The sequence below is a fragment of the Mangifera indica genome, chromosome 16 (genome assembly GCF_011075055.1).
Source record: "Mangifera indica cultivar Alphonso chromosome 16, CATAS_Mindica_2.1, whole genome shotgun sequence".
Lineage (NCBI taxonomy): Eukaryota > Viridiplantae > Streptophyta > Magnoliopsida > Sapindales > Anacardiaceae > Mangifera > Mangifera indica.
Genome location: NC_058152.1, coordinates 11,897,948 through 11,920,192, shown reverse-complemented (window position 1 = coordinate 11,920,192; position 22,245 = coordinate 11,897,948). Strand labels below are relative to the sequence as shown.

General features: G+C 32.5%; 2 protein-coding genes, 2 long non-coding RNA genes and 1 pseudogene across 4 annotated transcripts in view; 3 read left to right on the top strand and 2 right to left on the bottom strand.

Annotated features, from left to right (window-relative positions):
* LOC123199215 (disease resistance protein RPP2B-like) overlaps positions 1-9,017 on the top strand; it is a 69,256-nt gene extending 60,239 nt beyond the window's left edge. The window contains exon 8 of the mRNA XM_044614132.1: positions 8,812-9,017. The gene's annotated coding sequence lies outside the window, so the exon portion shown is untranslated. The remainder of the gene's footprint in view (positions 1-8,811) is intronic.
* LOC123198970 lies at positions 1,214-7,123 on the top strand (annotated as a pseudogene).
* On the top strand, positions 7,900-8,856 carry LOC123198969 (FRIGIDA-like protein 3). Its single transcript, XM_044613771.1, has 3 exons — positions 7,900-8,023; positions 8,527-8,702; positions 8,794-8,856. Exons 1-3 carry the CDS (start codon positions 7,900-7,902, stop codon positions 8,854-8,856), a joined length of 363 nt encoding a protein of 120 aa, XP_044469706.1.
* An 8,064-nt stretch (positions 9,018-17,081) lies between the features above and the next one.
* On the bottom strand, positions 17,082-18,048 carry LOC123199253. The gene is made up of 4 exons (XR_006498292.1): positions 17,812-18,048; positions 17,658-17,732; positions 17,466-17,552; positions 17,082-17,365 (listed from the first exon to the last, which is right to left on the bottom strand). It is a non-coding gene; the product is annotated as an uncharacterized LOC123199253 (long non-coding RNA).
* Positions 18,049-21,214: 3,166 nt separating this feature from the next.
* LOC123199256 lies at positions 21,215-21,768 on the bottom strand. Its single transcript, XR_006498295.1, has 3 exons — positions 21,527-21,768; positions 21,327-21,407; positions 21,215-21,241 (listed from the first exon to the last, which is right to left on the bottom strand). It is a non-coding gene; the product is annotated as an uncharacterized LOC123199256 (long non-coding RNA).
* Between the last annotated feature and the right edge of the window lie 477 nt (positions 21,769-22,245).

Genomic DNA, 22,245 nt, shown 5'->3' with positions numbered 1-22,245 from the left:
TCTAATAAAAAATAATCAAATTATTCAAAAATAATTAAAATTTTAAAAAATACTCTAAATTTTGGTCAAACCTGATTTTGACTGGTTCATCCAATCAAACCTAGTTTTGACTGGATTTGACCGAGTCAATGAATAAACAACTTTTTCAAGTTAACCGAATTGGACTCGGAGCTGGTTTCCAATTCAATTAGTTGAACCGGCCAGTTTGGTTTAGTTTTAAAATCATTGGTTTAAGGCATACATTTTGATTGCTAAAAAGGCATACACGGATACCTTGGTTTGGGCAGGGAATGCTGATGATAGGAAATGGACTAGTGGCTACCGCATATATCTTGTAAATAATATGAATAATTTGTTGTCTTGGAGTTTCAAGAAACAGAAAAGTAATAGCGTTGTCCTCTACAGAATCAGAGTATAGGGCATTAAGCCTAGTAGTAGACACTGAACTGACATGGTTTAAAAGCTTATTTTCAGAGGTGAAAATGGTAAAATTTGAGAAAGCAAAATGTTGTGTGATAACCAAATCGAAAAGGCACTCATGTTACTTACGGGAAAAAAAAATTGCACTCATGAATTTCATAACAGGACTAAACATATTGAGTTGGATGTTCTTTATGAAAGACAACAAGTTGCAGCACAAATGTTGTCAGTCCAGTAATTACCAACATAATATCAGAAACTGACATCTTTGCAAGACCTATATGAGCTAGTAGATTTAATCTACTCAGAGAAAAGTTTAATTTTGTGAGTTTATCTGTGGCATTTTAGTGCAGAAGTGTATATCTGCATTTGTTTCAGAATGAATCTGGTAGATATATGAATAGGTCTAGTAAAATCAACGCCTGACAAAAACAATGATAGCGATCAATGGTTCTAAGTTAAAACATAACCTAAGATAGGGCTTTTTTATTTCGATAGAAGCAAAGTTGGTGATAAAGATCAGAATATTGTAATTAGTGTTGACAATCAAAACAAGTGCATATGGCCAAATAAGTAATGTCAGATAGGGAAAAGAGATGAAAGGAAGAAAATTATAAGGTAGGGCATCTTCCCGATAAGAGACGAAAGTGTCGTTGTTATTATATGCTGATGAGGTCTGTTTTACCCAGTTATTTTTGGCCGGCCAATCTTTTTTTAATGTCTTTGTTAATACACAGACTTAGCGATGGTGAAAAATAAAGACAATTATTTGATGATTTTGTTTAACTCTCTTTGTTAATGCAAAGTGCCTCTCATCACTTGAAGTTAATGGCTTCCTCTTCTTCTTCTTCCATTACTCCTGAACTAGAGCATGAGGTTTTCCTTAGTTTCCGCGGTGAGGACACCCGACGAAACTTTACCAGCCATCTAGATGAAGCCTTTCGTCGGAAAAATATTAAAACTTTCATTGATGATAAGCTTAATAGAGGAGAAGAAATTTCTCCCTCTCTTTTGAAGGCAATTGAACATTCAAAGATCTCGGTTATCATTTTCTCTAAAGGCTACGCTTCCTCCAGTTGGTGTCTCAAAGAACTTGAGGAGATTGTTAAATGTAAGAACACGTATGATCAGATCGTGATACCAGTCTTCTATGACGTAGATCCATCTGATGTCAGGAATCAAACTGGGGATTTTGGGAAAGCATTTGCTGAGCTTGAAAAGCGTTTTATGAATGATTCAGAGATGTTGCAGAGATGGAGGACTGCTTTGAGGGACGCAGCCAACCTATCTGGTTATGATTCAAAGAACTCAAGGTAACTGAGAAATGAACTTGAGTTCATGTCATGACGCAGATCTTCATCATGCTAATCTTACATTTTAAAAATTTTTATTCAATGAACAGTCAAAAGAAATAGAAAAGAATTAAAATTATGTTACATTTCTTTATTTCTTTTTTAGTCAATTAATTTTAGTATCATATTATTTAATTATTTATTTTTTATTTTTAGGAATGAGGCAACACTGATAAAAATCTTGTCAATGATGTATGGAAGAAATTAGATTATAACTCCTCAGTTATTCCTTCCAAGTACCTAGTTGGACTAGAGTTATCAATCGAAGAGATTGCAAATTTATTATGTTCAAAGGGCATTTGCAAGCTAGGAATTTGGGGCATCGGGGGCATAGGAAAAACTACTCTTGCTGATGCTATATTTAAAAAAATCTCTAAACAGTTTGAAGAATCTTACTTCATTCCAAATATTAGAGAAGAATCAGAAAAAAACGGAGGATTAAATGACTTATGCCAAAAACTGAGTTCTGCAGTTTTAAGGGATGAACATCCCAATCATAGATTCACCTTCACAAGAAGAAGTCTTATTAGCAGAAAAAAAGTTCTTATTGTATTTGATGATATAACGAATTTAAATCAAATACAATGTTTAATGGCAGTTTTTGGTGAGTTGGATTCATTCAGTCGAATCATTATAACGTCAAGGGACAAACATGTGCTAAGAAATTGTGAAGTGGATCACATTCATGAGATGATAAAGTTATCTCTTGTTGATGCTTTTGAACTTTTTGCCTTGCATGCCTTTAGAGGAAACCCTCCAACAAAAGATTATATCAAGCTGTCATTTGAAGTAGTAGATTATGCTGAAGGTCTTCCACTAGCTCTTGAAGTTTTGGGTCCCTTTCTATTTACTAGGACGAAGAGAGAATGGGAAAGTGCACTAGAAAACTTGAAAACAAGTCCTCCTGTGGATGTCCAAAAAGTGTTAAAAATAAGTTACGAAGGATTAGATGATAAAAAGAAGTGTGTATTTTTGGATATTGCATGTTTTTTTAAAGGGTATAAAAGAGATTTTGTAGAAGCAATCTTGAATGATCGTGACTTAGACACTCATATTTGTATAAATGTTTCTCATTGAAAGATGTCTCATAACTACATCATTTGACACCATAACAATGCATGATTTACTCGAAGAAATGGGTAGAGAAATTGTTCGGCAAAAATCAATCAATAATCCTGGCAAACGTAGTCAGTTGTGGGATCATGATGATATATTTTCAGTATTGAAGAATAATACGGTAAGAGTCAAAACACTAATTTTTTATTTCTATTTTATACATAAATTATAATAAAATATTTGCTAGCAGAATATTTATTTTCAATTATCGTTGGGAATTAAATTATTTGGTATAGGGTGGTAATGACACATCTATTATTATTTTTATTTACATATTCTGAAAAGAAATATATTTGAGAGTAAATTACTTAAGATTTGATGTAATTAAGCAATTTCAAATTGACTTTTCACCAATATGCTTGTGATTACCAGGGAACTAGAGCAATTCGAAGCATATGTTTGGATATGTCTAAAGTAGAAGAGTTGCATTTAAATCCTGAAGCTTTTAACAACATGCAAAACCTACGATTCTTGAAATTTTATGGGTCTGAACATGGAAAGAAGGTGTCTGAATCTTATTCCTCTGCATTGAACCATATCTTGAGATTTTTGAACAGAGAAAACTCCTATGATGGAAAGGTGCATGGTTTTGAGAAACTTAAGTTTGATTTTTATGAGATAAGGTACTTTTGCTTTCATGGATATCCTGTCAAATCATTGCCGCCAAATTTTAAGCCAAGGAACCTTGTTGCACTTTACATGCCTAAAAGCAAAGTTGAAAAACTCTGGACTGGTAACCAGGTATTTGTTAACTATTATATTGCTTTTTTTTTTTTTTTTGTATGCTTTAAATTGTAATTTTTTGTAAGTTAGTTATGTTTCTAGCTTTACTTCATTTAATTTAATTTTTTTTCTTTTTTTGACAGGTTCTTGTTAATTTGAAATATATTGACCTCAGTCACTCTAAGCATCTACGCAGAATACCAGATTTGTCATTTATGCCAAATCTTGAGGGCTTGAATCTTGAAGATTGTACAAATTTGCTTGAGAGTTTCTCATCTATCTATAATCTCCATAAACTTGTTATCCTGTATCTGCAAGGATGCAAAAGCTTGAAAAATCTTTCAATTAGTGATAATTGCCAATCTCTTCGAGAAGTTAATCTCTCCAATTGCTCAAATCTCGAAACAATTCAACATCTCCCTGATACAGTTAAAAAGTTATATCTAGGTGGAACTGCCATTAAAGAATTGTTATCAATAGGGCATTTATTTAGACTAGTAACATTGAGTCTTAGAAAATGTTCAAGGCTTGAGAGATTACTTAATAGTATTTGTGAGTTGAAATCTCTTAAATGTCTATACCTGTCAGGTTGTTCCAAACTTGATAGATTGCCTAATGACAGGGGAAACTTACAAACTCTGGAGGAACTGGTACTGGAGGAAATTTCTTTTACAGAAATACCAACATTTATGACAAGTTTGATCAACTTGGAGACATTATCTTTGACAAGATGTAAGATGCAGAAGCGATTGGGTATCCCACTCACCGATTTATCTGTCTTCCAAAGAATGACAAAGCTATACTTGATTGATTGTTGCATCGAGGTGTTACCTAACAGTATTGGCAAATTACTCTCACTGGATTATTTATGTCTTGACCAAAACAATTTGGAGACGCTACCAGAGAGCATCAAAGACCTCTCTAACCTGCGAGCTCTTTATTTACGCAATTGCCAGAGGCTTAAATACTTACCAGAGCTTCCAAGAAGTTTACTAAGACTGAATGCAATGAATTGCAGATCTCTTGAATCAATATCAAGTTTACCATCTATACCTTATCTTTTGAGGGTAATTAACTTCATCAATTGTTTCAAACTAAATGTAGATGTGACAGATGCTCTCTTGATTTTTGGGAGAAGTGCAGATGCGTGGTATTGCCGCAGTGTAAGTCTATCTCTCTCACTTTTTCTATTTTCTTATGATATCAATTTATTTTCTATAAATTTTGAATCTTCAAACATTATAACTTTGAATATCCCATTCAAAAGACTTAAAAATTAAATATGCGTATACATATTTCATTTTAAAAGTAAAAGACGTGTGGATTAAAATCTTAATTTATATAAACTTAACAAATAGCCCTACCCTTGTAGTGTCTTGCCTATTTCAGATTTTTTGGGTGCATTTTTGGGTGCGTTTTACTAGATTGCACTAAGTTTTTAAAGTTTTATTAAATTGAAAATGATTTGGGTGAAACTATTATATTTATATATAATATATAATAATTAAATTCAAATTTCATAATAATATACTAAATTATTAAAGGGAATTTATAATATTTACTATGCAAAATCAAGTAGGCTAAATGAGAGAAGACAAAAAGGGAGAATTTTTTTTTTTAATTGATCATTAACATCTAAGCATACAACAACTAGGATTTATATAGAAGATTTGATTGCCATGTTGGCAATCCATCTCTCTTTGATTTTTCTGATTGAAACTTGGAAAAGAAACCAGAGATTATTTAGAATGAAGATAGATCGATGCTTGAACACCGTGGCTAGGTTTTCTTCTTCCTGTTTGCGCTATAATGAAACAATGAGTTTTGAATAAAACTCACGGATTTGATTTAATTACAATTAAATACACCACTTTGCAATTCTAACACTTAAGTACCATTACAAACAAATTCACCACTTTGCAATTCAAACACTTAAGTACTATTACAAACTAATCCATCACTTTGCACTTCTCATACTTTTATTGTCAACATCTCCCCTTGAACATGACTCTCTTTCTCTTCAGCATCTCCCCTTAAACATAACTTCAATAGTTGACTCATCTTTATTCTCAACATCTCCCCTTAAACATAACTCCCTTTATTTTCATCATCTTGATGGAATTTTTTAGACAATACACACCTAATGATACTGAGTTATGAAACTAGTAGACAGTTTAATTCAATATAATCTAAAGAAAAGATTAATTGGCTTCTCGTGTATATAAAAACTTTAAGGGAGAAGTATTTGTAAGGGTTATGACAAAACAATAAAAGTATATATACTCAATAATGAGTCTACTATTTAACATATAAATAATCTATTATATTGTGATAGAGTAATTTTGAATTAAAGATTATATAGAATTAAACTATCCAAAACAAACATTGAACAAATTTGATGAAAGAAGAATATAGGTTTTGATAAAAGAGAAAACAAAAAATCAAGAATAGGAAAGGGAATTGAAAGCCTAAGTGAAACTTCTACTTTTTTTATAACTCTCTATTTTTTATTATGGAACGATCTGTTTTGGTTGAAACTCATTATTTTACATTATTAACCAAAAACCACCATTTTTTTTAGAAACATAAAACATGTCCATCGATTTATGAAAACTATTCTAACACCACAATATTCTTCACAATTATAAACAGATCCACTAATTTGTAGTTCTCACACTTTTATTCTCACCATACTATTAAATTTACGATTCTCGTCATATCTTAACTTTAAATTATATTATATAGAATTACATTTAAAATATAGCTTTTTTATTGTATAATATTTTTATACATATAAATTTACTATTGTTAACTAAATAGTTAATATATTTAATTAGTTTTATTTGATAAAATGAAATACTATGTAGTCTTAATTTAAGACAAAGTTGATAATTCTTTAATCAAAATATTTTCTATCTGAAAATCTTACTTGGATTGTTGATTTATGAATATAGAGTTTCTTACGACATGATATTAAAATATGGACTACTGATGTACATGCAGAATATCATTCCTTTTCAGCCATCAGCGTACATTTATTACCCTGGGTGTGAAATTCCAAAGTGGTTTGACTTAAAAAGTAATGGCTCTTTTATAAAGTTTCCAGAAGGTTGGGCAATGATAACTTAATTGGTTTCTCTTTGTGTGTTGTGGTATCACAAGACTATCAAAAACTTGGAATTTTCCAAGTTGGATTTCACCTAATTGTTAATGGAAAGACAATTTTCTCTAATTATTTAATGTACTCAGCAAGCATTGGGGTTGATACAGATCATGTAATCATACGTTTTTATAACATTATAATGTACAAGGAATTTCCTTCACACAAGTTCAATAGCCAGGGTGGTGTTGAGTTCTTCGTTGAACATGCAACTAAGAATGGTATGGTTCAAAGCCCAGTGAAAAAATGTGGAGTGACTTTATTGTATCACAAAAATGATGATTCGAGAAAAGATGCAAGAGTGGATGGAGATATGAGATTGAGTTCTATAAATTGCTCTATTAATGACTGATTTAAGTGCAGTCTATATTGCTGCGGTTAACATCACAAATTTCATGATTTGGAGAGATCATATGAAATTTTAGATAGATGGTTTTCCCAATAAAAAATATACAAGCGACGGTTGTTACATGAGCTGTAAGTTGAATTAAATAAAATGTTGAAAAAATATAAACATTACGCATACATTTTTCCCAGACCCTGTTTTTTGTTTAGTTTTTATAACAATAAACATTTTGCAAGGTATCCTTTATTTTATTTTATTTTGTTTGTAACCTATCCTTTAATTGTTTCCTCTTGTCATTTCTAAATTATTTCCCTTTCATTTAAAATATGCGTTTTATAAGTTAAGCATGAAAGATATCTCATATTTTTAAATTGGTTTACCTGGATTTTGTTCATAACTCCACCTGTCAATAAACTTCACATGATTAAGATTTTTATTTTTATTTTTTACTTTTTATTTTAGAGAGAATGGTTATACAGTGATCTCAACCCATAGTCTATGGAATATGGTATTGTGTCACTCAATTTGCCATATGTAGAAATTACATAAGAGTATGTTGTTATTGGTATTATTGTTATTACTGATGGAAATATTCATTGTATTTTACAGATGGATTTATGAGATTGATGAAAGATCTCATAAGCAATTGAAACTTGAAGGTTGAAATGTTGTTATAGAAAAGGTAATGTAAGTATAAAATCCCTGAGCTTATAATATTAGGTCAGAACATGTTGATAAGATCCCCTTTATGTCCCCATGTCCCTTTCTCATGTGGTAAAGGGATGGCTGATGGTTGTGCAAATTTACTAGAGCAGGTGCTGCTTCCAGAGGAAATTTACTCCATTTGTAGGGCTTCTTGTTTGCCTAATCTTCACGATATGCCTAATCTTGGAACTTTTTCCTATGGTATTCTTTATAGATGATGTGGCTTACTCCATGGTAGTTTAATAGTTTCAAGGTAAAGCTTACTTCATGCCGCCTTCTGAAGTATTTGGCTAACTTTCTGCAATTTACATTCGTGGTCTATGCTCTGTAGTTCTCTATTACAGAATGTTCAAGTGCCTCTTTTTTTAAATGTTATTCAGTGTGTTTTCAGGCTGGCAACTAGGCGTGTGGACACAAATTCCCTTGACTGTCATTTTAATATTCTGTGGATTTTCTTGCCTGGAATTGGATTATGTTACTAACTACTATTTAGTTAGGTGTTATATGGTTACAGATATGTTTTGCTGCTATTTGGTTCTCTAGGCTATGAAATGGTAAAGGGATGGCAATTGAAAGCTTCTATTAACCAGTAATTAATTAGGTGTTATTACAGATAGGTTTTAATATCCATTGCTGCTTGGCATAACTTGGAGAAATAATTTGATGTGAAATTTGCTAATCATCTAGCCTCACTCTCTGTACAGGGGTTGTTGAGTCCTCGGTTAACAGCAGGAAACAAATTGATGCCGTACATTTCATTCATGCCTTCCAGCTTACTGAAAGCTTCCCCCCTGTTCCCCTCTTGAAGACATACTTAAAGAATTGCAGGAGAAACTCACAAGGAAAGGGTGTGAGTTCGGGTGGAGATACTAGTGCACAGGTTAATTTTCATACTAAAGCACAATGAGTGAGTAATGCTTGGAAATTCCTTTGTAACTAAATGCTAAATGAGAATTTTCTTTTCAATACAGAATGATGTAAATGCACAGGAACTTGCTGCTTTGAAAGCTGTAGTTAGTTGTGTCCAAGAGTGAAGGCTTGAACTTGACTATCCTCTCGATCCACTTCAGAAAAGGATTGAACAACTGGAGAGGTCGAAATCTGATAAGTGAAGGGGTGGAGATTTTGGTAGACGTCAACACTCCAAGAAACAAAGAGCAAATTGAGGATACGGTGGATTTCTTTCTCACAGTGGCAAGGCTTGTTCCGCCTGTTTTCTGATGTGTCGTGCACTTGTGAGCAAGACACAACATTTTCTTTGACAGGGCAGCATATGGAGGAATGCCTGAGAGATATCCTCTGGCTGGTCCAAACTCTTACGATTATCAAGTTCATAGCCAGCCTGTTTTTGCTCAGCAACCAAATGATCAAAGAATATGCTTTTATCCCCACGATGTAGTTATCAAATGCAAGATTTATGTGCAACCTTAGTGAATGTGCAGAGAATTTATTTGTGAGTGAATGACATTTTCCCACCCACGTTTGGCTATAAAACACTTCTTCACCCCTAATTAACATAAGTAACATTTCTTCATCCAAAATTAGACATAAACTTTTTTATTGAAACAACATAATAAAAAAGTGAAACTGTTACTTTATCTCAACTATTTTATTTTTAAAAATATCATACAACACTATATTAACAAAAAAATAAAAAATAATACTCTAAATATTTAAATTATATAAGAAACATATTATTTTTCTGTATTTTCACTCTCTTTCCTTATTTCTTTCTTTTTATAATAAAAGTGTCTTTATCATATAATTGTATATAATAAGATAAATTGTAATATTTGAAAATATAAAAGGTTCTTTAATTTTTTAAGGGTTATTAGAAATTCATAAAAAGTTTTGAGTCTTTTGGAAAATTTTAATATACATTATGTCCCAATAGTTTCAAAAATAATGTTACAATTTCAAAGAATTGAATAGAATACAATTCAAAGATTAATTTGTGAGTTTTTAAACTTTTTTAAAGTTTAAATTATCATGTTTAAAATGTTTGAGTCTGATAAAATATTGTTGTTTTAGGAAAAGTGTTTTTTATGCTAATTAAGAGTAAAAAAGTGCCTATACAACAAACCTTGGGTGATAAAATGTTATTTATGCAACATTATGGGTATTCATTTTAAATACTCAAATGGGTATAAATTTATGTATGTAATCACATAATTAGATATTATTTTATCTTTAATTCAAAACTATTCGATCACATAATAACACATATAAATGTATTTATTTGTATAGTCAAAATGAGTACAAATAATTTTATTGACGTGAAAATGGTGTAGTTAATAAATTTTTGGCCAAAGGACGATTTCCCATCCAAGTTTTAACACAAAGACAAACACATATCTATGGGGTTTGAAAACGCCAAACACCTACCCATAGACTAACTTCAGTTAAAATATTCTATTAGAGATAAGGATAAAATCGTTATTTTATCAATAATATTAAAAAATAGAAAATTTATTATATTTCTCTCCTAAGTTTTAGAAACTAACAACTTTACTCATGTTTAAAGTTTTCTAATTTTCAAAAGTAACATTTTTCCTCTCAAACCTAGGGTTTATTTTCTTTCTCTCTTTGACCACCATCTCCAACTATTGGCAACAATGCTTTCAACCTTCAAAACCCCAGCCACCAGATCTTCATCTTGACAGCTAGTGATGCATAAATTTCATTTGTCTAAAAGCCAGAGCTTGACAGTTTCCAAAAAACGGAATTTTTAACAGTTAACAACATGCAATTTTGAAGTCTGTTGCATTCCCTTCCATAACCATCCTTGTGATGATTGACCTCCAACATTCTGGCTTTACCGTGATTCTTTCATTTTACATACAGTCTTCTATCTGTCTTGGTATCCTGTTTCTTGTCATAAATAGAATGTTATATATTGGTAGAAAGTGAGCTATCAGTTGTTTTAGTATTCCTTCCCTTTTCACACGTGTTGGTAGAAAGTGAGCTGTCAGTTGTTTTAGTATTCCTTCCCTTTTCATACATGAAAAGCTTGCAGAAGGGATCAAACTTTATGCTATATCAACAACTGCAACCTCAAAGTGAACCATTCTTTTGAGTTGTCGAGATTGAGGGATTGCTGAATTACGATGGGATTTTTTTGGTTTATATGTGGTGTTTTAGGGAAACTGATGTTGTTGATATTTAAGAAACTATAATGCAAATAAATGTAATGTAATTAAGTTGACATATTTTTTCTTAAATTTGGTAATTCGAAAAATTACATTGGTAAATTATTCTTAATTATGTATAAATTACAATTTTTATATAAGGGGTATTTTTATACATTTAATTTTATAATTACACAGCAGGAAATTTTAATTTAAATTATATTAATTAATAGGGTATTTTTATCGTTATATTAAAAAGAGTAAATAAATAATTTATAATTAAATTAATAAAAGACATTAATAAAATTGAATGATATTAGAATGTTTGAATTTTTCAAAAAAGCTTGGGTGGGACTAAGTGTTTTGGACTAAAAAAGTTAACCCATAATCTATTGTTTAAAACATTTCACCATTCTCTTCAAACTAACACTTGACGTTTCTCACTCTCTTGAAGGAATGATGAGAGAATATTCTCAGTCTCAGAGCTCACTATCCAAATTTTTTTTTCTACATCTTGATTCGTACTGTTTTATTCTCACTTGAATCACCCTAACCCTCCTAGCAAATGGCTTGGGCATCTACTCACACTCACATTGTCGCCACCATTATTCTCTTCTTTTATCTCCTCCAACCAACTCCTGCCACTCCGATTGCCAATCTCCTGCACGGTGTCACCCATCCCGCCATGATATTTTTGCTTTACCAATTCCCTCCTAATATATCGAGAAGAAGCTTTTTGAATTGTCATTGTCACCTTGAGAGATTCACATTCATTTCGCACCCTAGCGCTCGTATGCGACTCTACGACGATTTACTTCTCAATAGGTTAAAAATTTTTTTTTTTCGTCTCTTTATGTAGATTTTTCCTTTATCTCTTGTTTCAAAGTGAATTTTTGTTTGAATTTGTGGTGATTTGGTGTAGAAAGTATTTTCTCTGGGAGTACTATTACCTAAGTCCCCTGTGCTACTTTTGAGCAGTGCGACAGGCATCAAGTTATTTTTAATTTAATTTTATCATTTTGCCATGTTCATGTGAAAAGGGGAGGAAAAGACTCCTTCCTATTTATTGACATAATTAGGTGTCTAATTCATGCTATATACTGAATATATGATGTGTAGCATTCAAGGTAAATGAGTTAAAATATGCTAGAAACTTTTGGTCATGTAATTGACTGGAACTGGGGGTTGATGTTTATTTTCACAAGGATCCCAAATTCGACCCTGACTTATGAAGCACGTATCAACCTGTAAAATGCAATCTGGACTGCAATTGTTACCATGACAGGGTACAATGTTTTTACAAGAGACTGTATGCTGAGAGGAGTTCAAGCAGTTGTGTTCATTCTCATTATGGAACGGTGGGATGGATACTGGCGGGGATGCTATGGTTCTTGATGATATATATCCATAGCAAACATGGTCTTTGCTCATTCAGACCCTCTGTGCAGGTATGTCTTAAAAAAGGTTTTATTTCATAGATTAATTTATCATTGAGTTAAATTCAATTCACAACTGATTTCCTTTTCATAAACGCATCATATTAATTCATGTGATATACATATATATAAAACTCTATAGTGCCTTATTAATTCTTTATTTATTTTGTAGTTTTGATTGGTTTTTGGTTCTTGTTAGTCTTGATTCCGTTTTGCAAAATTCCGAATTTTTAGTTCATAAATTTGCTGAATCTCGCCCAATTTTTAAAGCCTTGAGGATAAGTCAATGAATGAATTTGGTAGCTATATGAATAGGCCTACTAAAATCAATGCCTGGCAAGGAACAATTATAGGGATCACTAATTAAAACATAACCTAAAGTAAAGAAAATGATAATCTTTTGTAGAGTTTCCAGAAGGCTGGTTCAATGATAACTTAATTGGTTTCATTTTGTATGTTGTTGTATCATTACAAGATTATTAAGAACTTAAAATTTTTCGAGTTGGATTTATCTGATTGTTAAGGAGAGGTCATTTCCTTTGGCCGTTTATTTAAATCAAAAGGGTTTAAAGTTGAGGTTATTCAATCAAATCAGAAGCCTTCTTTTCTATGGTCTTTATGACTTTAACACATATTAGTAACTCGTAAACATCTTTCTCATAGTTATGCCCTCAAAAAATGTGGTCGCCTAGGTATTTCTGCTACATGGTAACGGGACTCAAACATTGAATTTAATTTATTTATTTAGTGAGATTTTAACTTGCAAACCTTCTTTCAACTCTTTTCAGTGACTTCTTATGTTTATTTAACTCTTTTATCTATAATAATAGTAACTAGGGCTGGATTCGAGCCAAGCCAGCTCGAGCTCGAGCTCGGCTCGACTCGGTTTGAGCCCGAAACGAGCCGGGCTCCAGCTGACTCGGCTTGGCAGGATAGATTTTTAAAAAAATTTTTTAATTCAAAACGACGTCGTTTTGATCCATATATATATATATACAAAACGATGTCGTTTTGATATGAAAAACGAGCCGAGCCGAGCCAAAAACGAACCGAACTCGAGTCGAGCCGAGTTCAGCTCGAGTCGAGCTCGAGCCGAACTCGAACCGCCCCTAAACAAAGCGAGCCGAGCCCAAACTGTCTGCGAGCCGAGCTCGGTTCGGCTCGGCTCGAATCCAGCCCTAATAGTAACTTTCGAACATTGTTGTAAGGTATCTTTTAATTGTTGCCTATGGTTATTTCTAAATTATTTCCATTTTGTTTCAAATATATAATTTATATTTAAAGCATGAAAGATGTCTTATATGTTTCAATTGGTTTATCAAGATTTTGTATGTAACTCCACATATTATAAACTTCACATGATTAGGATTTTTATTTTTCATTTTTTTTTTAAGAGAATGGTTATGCTGCTATTGGTATTACCGTTATTATTGATGGAAGTATTCATTGTATTTTACAGACTACTTTATGTGATTCACAAATTGCTGTACCATTGAAACCTGAAGATTGTCTTCTTACAGAAAATCTGATGGAAGTACAAAGTCCATGAGCTCATTATATTAGGTCTGAACTGGTTGATAAGATTCCCTTTATGTTCCCACGTCCCTCTTTCATATGGTAAAACGATGGCTAATGTGTTTAGTTAATGTTGCCTTCTGAACTACTCGCTAACTTTCTGTCTATGCTATGTAGACAGAAATTAACTAGTAATTAATTTGGTGTAAGCTTGCAATTAACTAGTAATTAATTTGGTGTTATTACAGATAGGTATTATATCCCTTGCTGCTTGGCATAGCTTGGAGAAATAATTTGATGTGAAATTTGCTAATCATCTAGCCTTACTCTCTGTGCAGGGTTTGTTGAGTCCTTGGTTAACAGTGGGAGACAAATCAATGTCGTACATTTCATTGATGCCTTGCAGCTTACTGAAAGCTTTCCTCCTTTTCCCCACTTGAAGACATACTTAAAGAATTCAAGGAGAAACTCACAGGGAAAGGGCGTGAGTTCGGGTGGAGCTACTAGTGCGCAGGTTAATTTTCTGATGTGTTTATAATTTATTTAATGACTCGTGCACTTACAAGCGAAATGTGACTTTTTCTCTGACAGGGAAGCATATAGAGGAATGCCTGAGAGATATCCTCAGGCTGGTCTAAACGCTCATGATTATCAAGTTCCTGGCCAGCCATTTATGTTTTTGCTCAGCAACAAAATGATCGAAGAATATGTAGCATTTTGAAAGAAACTGCAGTTTTTCTGTTTTTGACTGTAACCTAATTGAATACTACAGCTGCAGAGGGCCTTCAGACATAGCTCTTTTTCACCACTGAGAAGACAAGGTTAGCTCATATCTTTATATTTTTGTGCTTCTTCTGTTCTCATCTAAATCTGCTTCTTTATTTCATGCCCTTCTTCAATTCTAATTGTCACATTATTTCTGAGAATGTGAGGAAGCCAGGAAATATTGCAAACACGGTAAGAAGTCAACCAAAGTAACAACTCAATCTTTCAAAGAAACTAGAAAAACAATACCCATTTAGGGGGTATTAGGTTCTTGTTCTTATAACTATATTTACAAGTAATAAGTTGATTAGCTTGTTTTGATTAGTTAAAATCTGTGCTTTCTGTTCCAGGAGATGGAATGCCTTATTACAGTTCTGAGTTTGAAAGTAAGCCTTTTCCCCCAAGAGACAAAGAATGACTTCCTCCCTAATCCTGGTACACCTAGCTGCCATTATGATTTGCAAGAGTCGAAGAAGTCTGTGGAACAATTTTCAGAGGTAAAGCTTGATAAGCTTGAAAACTGCCCTTTTTATCAGTCTCATTCTCTTCAATTTTTTTAAAGAACATAAATTTGTTGTTTCAACCACAAAAAAGTATACTTTCTGAAAATCATTGAAGTAGATGTGTTTGATTCTTTGTAATACTGATTTTTCATTCGTTATATATAGATAGATATATCAGTTAAAAGATTTTTGACAAAAATGGGAATCTTTGAATTTGTTTTTCACAATGAGAAGAAAATTAAAAAAAATAATAATAAACTGTGAATAATTATTATTCAGTATATTAATGGCAGATTGCACTTAAGTTAAGCATAAAATAATTGGTCTCTTATCTACCACTAAACATAAATAACTCCAAATTAACAACATAATTAATTATGTTAAGCACTGATTTGTTTGAGGATGCTCAATTCCGGATTTAACTATTTCAATTAAACATGATATTAACATTGTGATCCAGCAAAGACCCCGAGCCTTAAGAATGTAACAACATTAATTTTTATTTGTAAAAAAAAAAATATTAATCATAGGATTTCGTGATTTTTGTTTCATTAGGGAATTCATAACTAATTAATTAATTAGCTGAGAGTGAGATGGGCATTTGTCACATAAGAGTCAGGAAACCATTTAGTTTCGGTGTGATTAGAACACTAATTAAGTTTGTACTATATTAGTTAACCCATCATTAGAAGGTGATTAGTAGATAATCAATTCAATTAGGAGTAGTAGTTTTCAGTAGTGACGTTATATTTGCTTCATAATTTTAATTAAAAATTAACTGTTAGGGCATATACAAGACAAAAGACATTTATACAACCAATTTTGTTAAATGGAGCAAGGCGATTTAGGTGAGAGTAAAGCGGTGCAAATCAAGATGTAAAGAAAAACATTTAAAGAATATTTTTAGAAAGTACAATTTACCTTATAATATTTGATTATAGGACAAAAACACATACTTTATAGGAGAGGAATAAGGGATAAATTCTCTGCATATCCACTGAAAGTTGCATACAAATCTTGCATTTGATAACTACTTAAATGCCTGGTGTGAAAACTGCACCGTAAAATGAAGGGGAAATGGATATCATATTAAGCTCAAGCATTTACTTCCAAATCAACAAAAATAGCTGAAAAGCATAAGGAACAAATCAGACTGTCAGAGCAATCAACATTTACAGAGCATACAACCACATCCTCGGAAACTGGTGACTGAGAAGAGCAATCTCTAATGCCGGTCAACGCCTGAAAAATGAATTTTAAAAAACTTACTCTTTTTTTTCCGTTTATTTTTAATTCAATGAGGCACCTAAGCAAATCTATTATTAGAGAAAAAATTTGAAAAAAAAAAAAAAATCAGTTAAAGAAGCACTTCCGAACAAATCTGGATAAACCCAAAGAATCTGTGAGAGCATACATTCTCACCTGTTAATCACCAATAGACGGGTGTCTGAAAATTTTCATTTCTTGTCCATGGACATGCAAGCACTCCAACATGTCAACGCTGCACACCTGAAAGAACTCAAAATTATTGATCAGAAAAACTGAAACTATTGAATACAAATGATATGAACGTTTGTTGTTTAAACAGTGAAAAGGCCGCTGCTGCAATTTCTACAGCCTCTCTCCAACTTAAGTTGATCTTAAGTCTCTCTACTCAGCCTTGTTCCAACACTTCAGACACTTTCTCCTCCACCACCCAAGAGCACAATCAACAAGTGCACAACGGAATCACTACTCCAGCAAGCAAATTTCAATTTCACAGCATCAACCTACCAAAATGAAGCAATGTAATAGTAGAAAAATAGGGGGGCAGCACAGAATGTTATCAGAAAATGTTTTTCATTTATCAATGTAATATTCAATCACTCAATTCATTTCATTACAATGCTGTCAATAGGAATAAACTGGAAACTGCTTAAGAAAAAACACACTCCAATATGAAGATGAAAATACCAAGCTGGCTAATATGAGAGGCCAGTACTCCCCACAAAAATAAACTCTCAATACAAATTTTTCTACATGATTCTTTCTACACAGCAATGCTCTCCCACTCCGATTTTAATTCTCTTAACCGCCCCTATTTCCATCCCAGTCTTAGGTTGTGTGTCATAATTTAGAGCCACCGACATGTACATCCCAGGTCCATTTTCTCCCTTTGCTGCATCTGGATTTCTTCAGGGTTTCTCTTCTTTGGGCCTGCATGAATAAACTTTAGCGATTAGTACCATATCAACAAATTTACAGAGATGAACTTCTATGCATTTTGAAATCTATTTGAATCAAATTATGCAATAACCTTGAGGTTGCCATGAGATTCCTCAATAGTCTTTCCATCTTTTTGCTCCACACGTGTCCATCCTTATTAAACTTTCTAAGAGTTTGACTAGGTATCATAAAAAAATAAACCACTCGGAATTAGAAATCAATGCAACAATGAATTGCACGGGTCAAAAAGTTGGAAGAAACAAGGTTCTAAATGAAACAATACTTGTAGGTGTTTCTGGTTGTTGAGAGATAAGTATATCGAGGCTTTTATAGTTGGCAAATATTTCACCTATTTCAGCTGCACCAAACCATCAAATTTGAGCTGGTTAGTAAATATGCGTTTTCTATGTGTATAATACATGTTTGTCATATTTTACCATTTTAAACATGTTTCATCAATGTGTATTTTAGATCACATCGTATTTTTCAATTGTTGTGTACAAGACCATATTTGAGTCTTACTCTTTTATTTATTTATTTTTTTGAAAAAATAAAGAATTCGATAAATCATAAACATGACAAGAGGACCATCAAAGTAACCCCTCAATCTTCCCAAGAAGCTAGAAAAATTATACCCCTCAAATATAAAAGTTTACATAGGTTTCTCCTCAACATTAGTTCTTGTATTGGTTAAAAGTTTTTTTTTTTTTTGGGATTAAAATAATGCACTGCTACTCTAAAAGTGTTTATCCAAAATTTCATTGCATAATTTTAAAATTTCATTTATGGCTCAAGAAACTTGGTGAAGATGGAGATAGACTTATGGTGTTAGATGTAGAAGTGATACATCTTACAGTTACACCTGGCTAACTCTAGTCTTACAAGTCATAATTGGTACACCAAAAATATATATAAACTCAAATGATGAGAATGGAATTACAACCCTTCATTGAGCAGCAAAATATTGAAGGTAAGACTATTACCACATATTTGGTGCCACCCACAAAGGTAAAGTAACCTGAAGAGTTTTACTTTTCATACTTTGCTGTCCAATAAAAAGTTGAAAATTAATTCTCATTACTTAAATTTATATATATTTTTGCCATACCAAATACGTCTTGAAAAGCCGGAATATAACCAAGTGCAACTGCAAAATGTATCACTTCTACATCTAAAACCGTAAACCCACCTTCACCTGTACCAAGTTTTTTGAGTCATAATTGAAGCTTCTGCAAAATTATGCAATGAAATTTTGGTTAAACACCTTTAGGGTAGCAATGGATTGTTTCAATTCAAAAAAAGAAAAAAGACACTCTGGAATCAATACAAGTACTTGTGTTGGAAAGAAACCCATAAAAAACAAATTTTTTGTTTAGGGCTAAGGGATAAACATCTTTAGGGTAGCAATGAATTGTTTCAATTCAAAAGAAAAAAAAAAACTTTAGAATCAATACAAGAATTTATGTGGGAAAGAAACCTATATAAAAACAGATTTTTTGTTACCTCTTCCAATGAAATTTCAGTTATATAGTTGTTAAGACAACTCTAAGACAACAGGTTTTCATATCTTTTATGAAAACTTTTAATTGTAGCGCTAACAAAATTATCAGCAGGATCCACGATAAAAATAAAATAATGCAAAATTAAATAAATATTAAAGTACTCATTAAAATTATATCACGCTTACAATTAAGAGATATAACTTCTCTAACTTCTTGGGAAGATTAAGTGGTTACTTTGGTTGTCTTCTTATCAAATTTATGATTTTTTGGGTTTTCTTGTTTGTATTAGAAAAAATATATATAAAACAGTAAGACTCAAAACATGACTCTATACGCAATAATTAAAAGATATGATGTGATCTAACATTGTCCTCTTGCCTTCCCTTTAGTGAAGAAGTACTATGCCTGCATGTTCCCTGCATCAATGGTATTCAATTAACTTGGTAGGAAATCAATAACAAAAATCAACCCTTCAAAATAAAAGTGGAAAAATGAAATTACATCAACCTTAAGCATGCACTTCCAAATGAACCAAAGAAAAGGCCAAAAAACCATGGACAAATCAAATTGCAGCAATAGTAAGCATACATAATTTTATGAATTTTTTATTTGAAGACATTAGTTAACAAAGGGGGCACTTGCACTTAAACAAATTTAACAAAAGATACAAAAATTAAAAATTAAAAAACAATTATCTTCTGTGAAGTTGTCATAAGACTCATATCATCTGAATAAATCCCAAGAATCTTTGAGGAGGAGACAATGGTTTCTTACTTTTCAATCATTAGATACATTTGCCTTTGCAAGTTTTCATTTGTTTCTAAATAAACATACAAGCAATTCAACATCTCAACTATGTTAACTTGTAAAATTTCACTCGTGTTAATTGATGAAACTGATAGACAACATTGAATATAAAATCTAAATCAAATTATTGCACAAACCTTGAAATTTTAATAAAACTCATGAACCGTCTTTGCATCTTTCTTTTTCTTTTTACTCCACACGTGGTCATCCTTCCTAAACTCTCAAAGCCTTTGCAGCTTAATGACAAAAAAGAAGCCACTTGCAATTAATGCAACTTAGCCAATTACATCCATAAAAAGGTTAGAAAAAAAGAACCCCAAATGAAACAATACTTGGAGGCCTTCGTTGTGGTTGAGAGGCAAGTATTTCAAGTTTTTCATGGTTTTCAAATATTTTACATATTTCAATTACATTCAATCACCTGTGTTGCGCTTCTTTCACGATTTCTTCAACATCCGCGTCATTCAAACAATCTGCAACGTCATTCATATCAGTAAAACAATTCAAATTGTGAACTCATTCATTAGTACTTTCTCCGTTCAACCAGAAAGCATCTACTTGAAAGTGCCATAAGAGAGGTGTTAAAGATGAAACAAATGGTTGCAAAAACGGAGTACTCTGTTTATCGGAAAGTGTAATGATACTAAAATTTGGCGATAAAATGAAAACAGTGTAGATTGATTGACAAAAAAAATTGAAGAGCAAAAAAGGAACCCTAAGTTTATAAAGAGAAAAAGAATGAACTGAAATACCGTATAACCTCTTATTTTATTAATAGAATGGCAAAAAGTTGCATTGCTTGAATTACATTTGAATTTATACTCCTTTGTGTCTGATGTGGCAATCCTGGTGAAATGCAATAACCACCATTTATCTTTTATAGAGAAAGCACACTAACATTGATTCTAAGCCGTTGGATTTTACTAAATGAGTTGTTAACTAACCGTTAGTTTTCTGCTGAAGGGCCTGTGCCTCCTCTAACACAGTTAGGCCAAAGCACCAACCTACCTACTTGTTTGACTACATTCTCAACAAAAAAGGAAAGAGAGGCAAAATGTGTGATAAATTTAAAGAGAAAAAAGGAAAGATGAGAGGCAAAAAGTGTCATAAATGATAAGAGGATTGCAATGAAATGAGAGAAGTTTACATTGAGGTGGTCAAAGAGCAAATCCCCGGGGGGGGGGGGGGGGGGGGGGGGGGGGGGGGTGGGGGGCGCGCAGCGTGTGTACCGATCACTTCGTTGAGAGATTTCCGAAGAAAGATATGAAATTTGGTACAGAGTTTTATGTGGAGTCATTTTTCAAGTACACCCATAAAAATTCAAATGCAAACTTGTAAAATTAATTTCTCTAGCATGCTCAATTAATTTCATCTGTTAATAAACATTTGGTAGCAATGATACTTATCATGCCTCAACTCTGAAAATTGTTCCATAGACCTCATCAACTACGGCAATTCACAAGGGCTACTAGGTGTGCCAGGATGAGGGAGGAAATCATTCTTAGTCTCTTGGAAGAAGGCTGATTTTTAAACACAGATTTGTAACCTGGCATTCCATCTCCAGAAAGCACAGATTTTAACAAAACAAAGCAAACTAATGAACTGATTACTTGTAAATAAAATAGAGTTATAAGAAACCGTACCTGATATCCAAAATGGATATAGTTTTTCCAGTTTCTTGGGAAGATTGAGCTGTTAGTCTTCTTGCTGCCTTTGCAATATTTCTGATATTTTCAGAAATAATGTGACAATGAGAATTGAAGACGGGCATGGAATAAAGAAGCAGATTTAGATGACAACAGACGAACTGACGATGCACAAAAGTTGGAAGATATGAGCTAACCTTGTCATCTCGGTAGTGAAAAAGAGCTATGTCTTAAGGTCCTCTGGAGCAAGTGTTCAATTAGGTGGTAGTCAAAACAGAAAAAATGTAGTTTCCTTCAAAATGTAATTCCAAATCAATAAAAATAGCTGAAAAGTGCCAAGACTCAACTCAAGAAACGAAACTTCAAAGAAAAACAAGAAAACTTGGCGGAAACCCTAAATCTACATACCAAGAAAAGGAAGAGGAGAGAGAGAGGTTCCAGATAATAGTACAAGACTTTTTGCCCGTTTATGTACAATAGAGCTAACGGTAGGTGTTAGTTTCAACAGCCCGTTACAAATTTTAAAGAAATCCAAAGGACCCTTACATGATTTAATTCTTACAAATAAGAGTAAGACTTGGTAAAATTTCAAAAAAGGACACAACAAATTAAATCCTGCAGAGCACTCCCAGTACCCTAATAAAAAACCGTGAATAGGGTAACGGTGTAGGGAACAAATCAGATTTAAAAAGAAAAAAACGGTAAAAGGAAATCAAAGCACTTCTGAACAAAATCTGGATAAACCCCAAGAATCTTTAAGACTATATTCTCACCCATCAATCATCTGTTATACACAAGCACTCCAATATCTTAGCGCTGCCCACCTGAAAGAATTCAAAATTGTTAATCTGCTAAACTGACACCGTTGAATATAAATTTATAGAGATGAACTTTTATGCATATTGAAAGAGCTTTC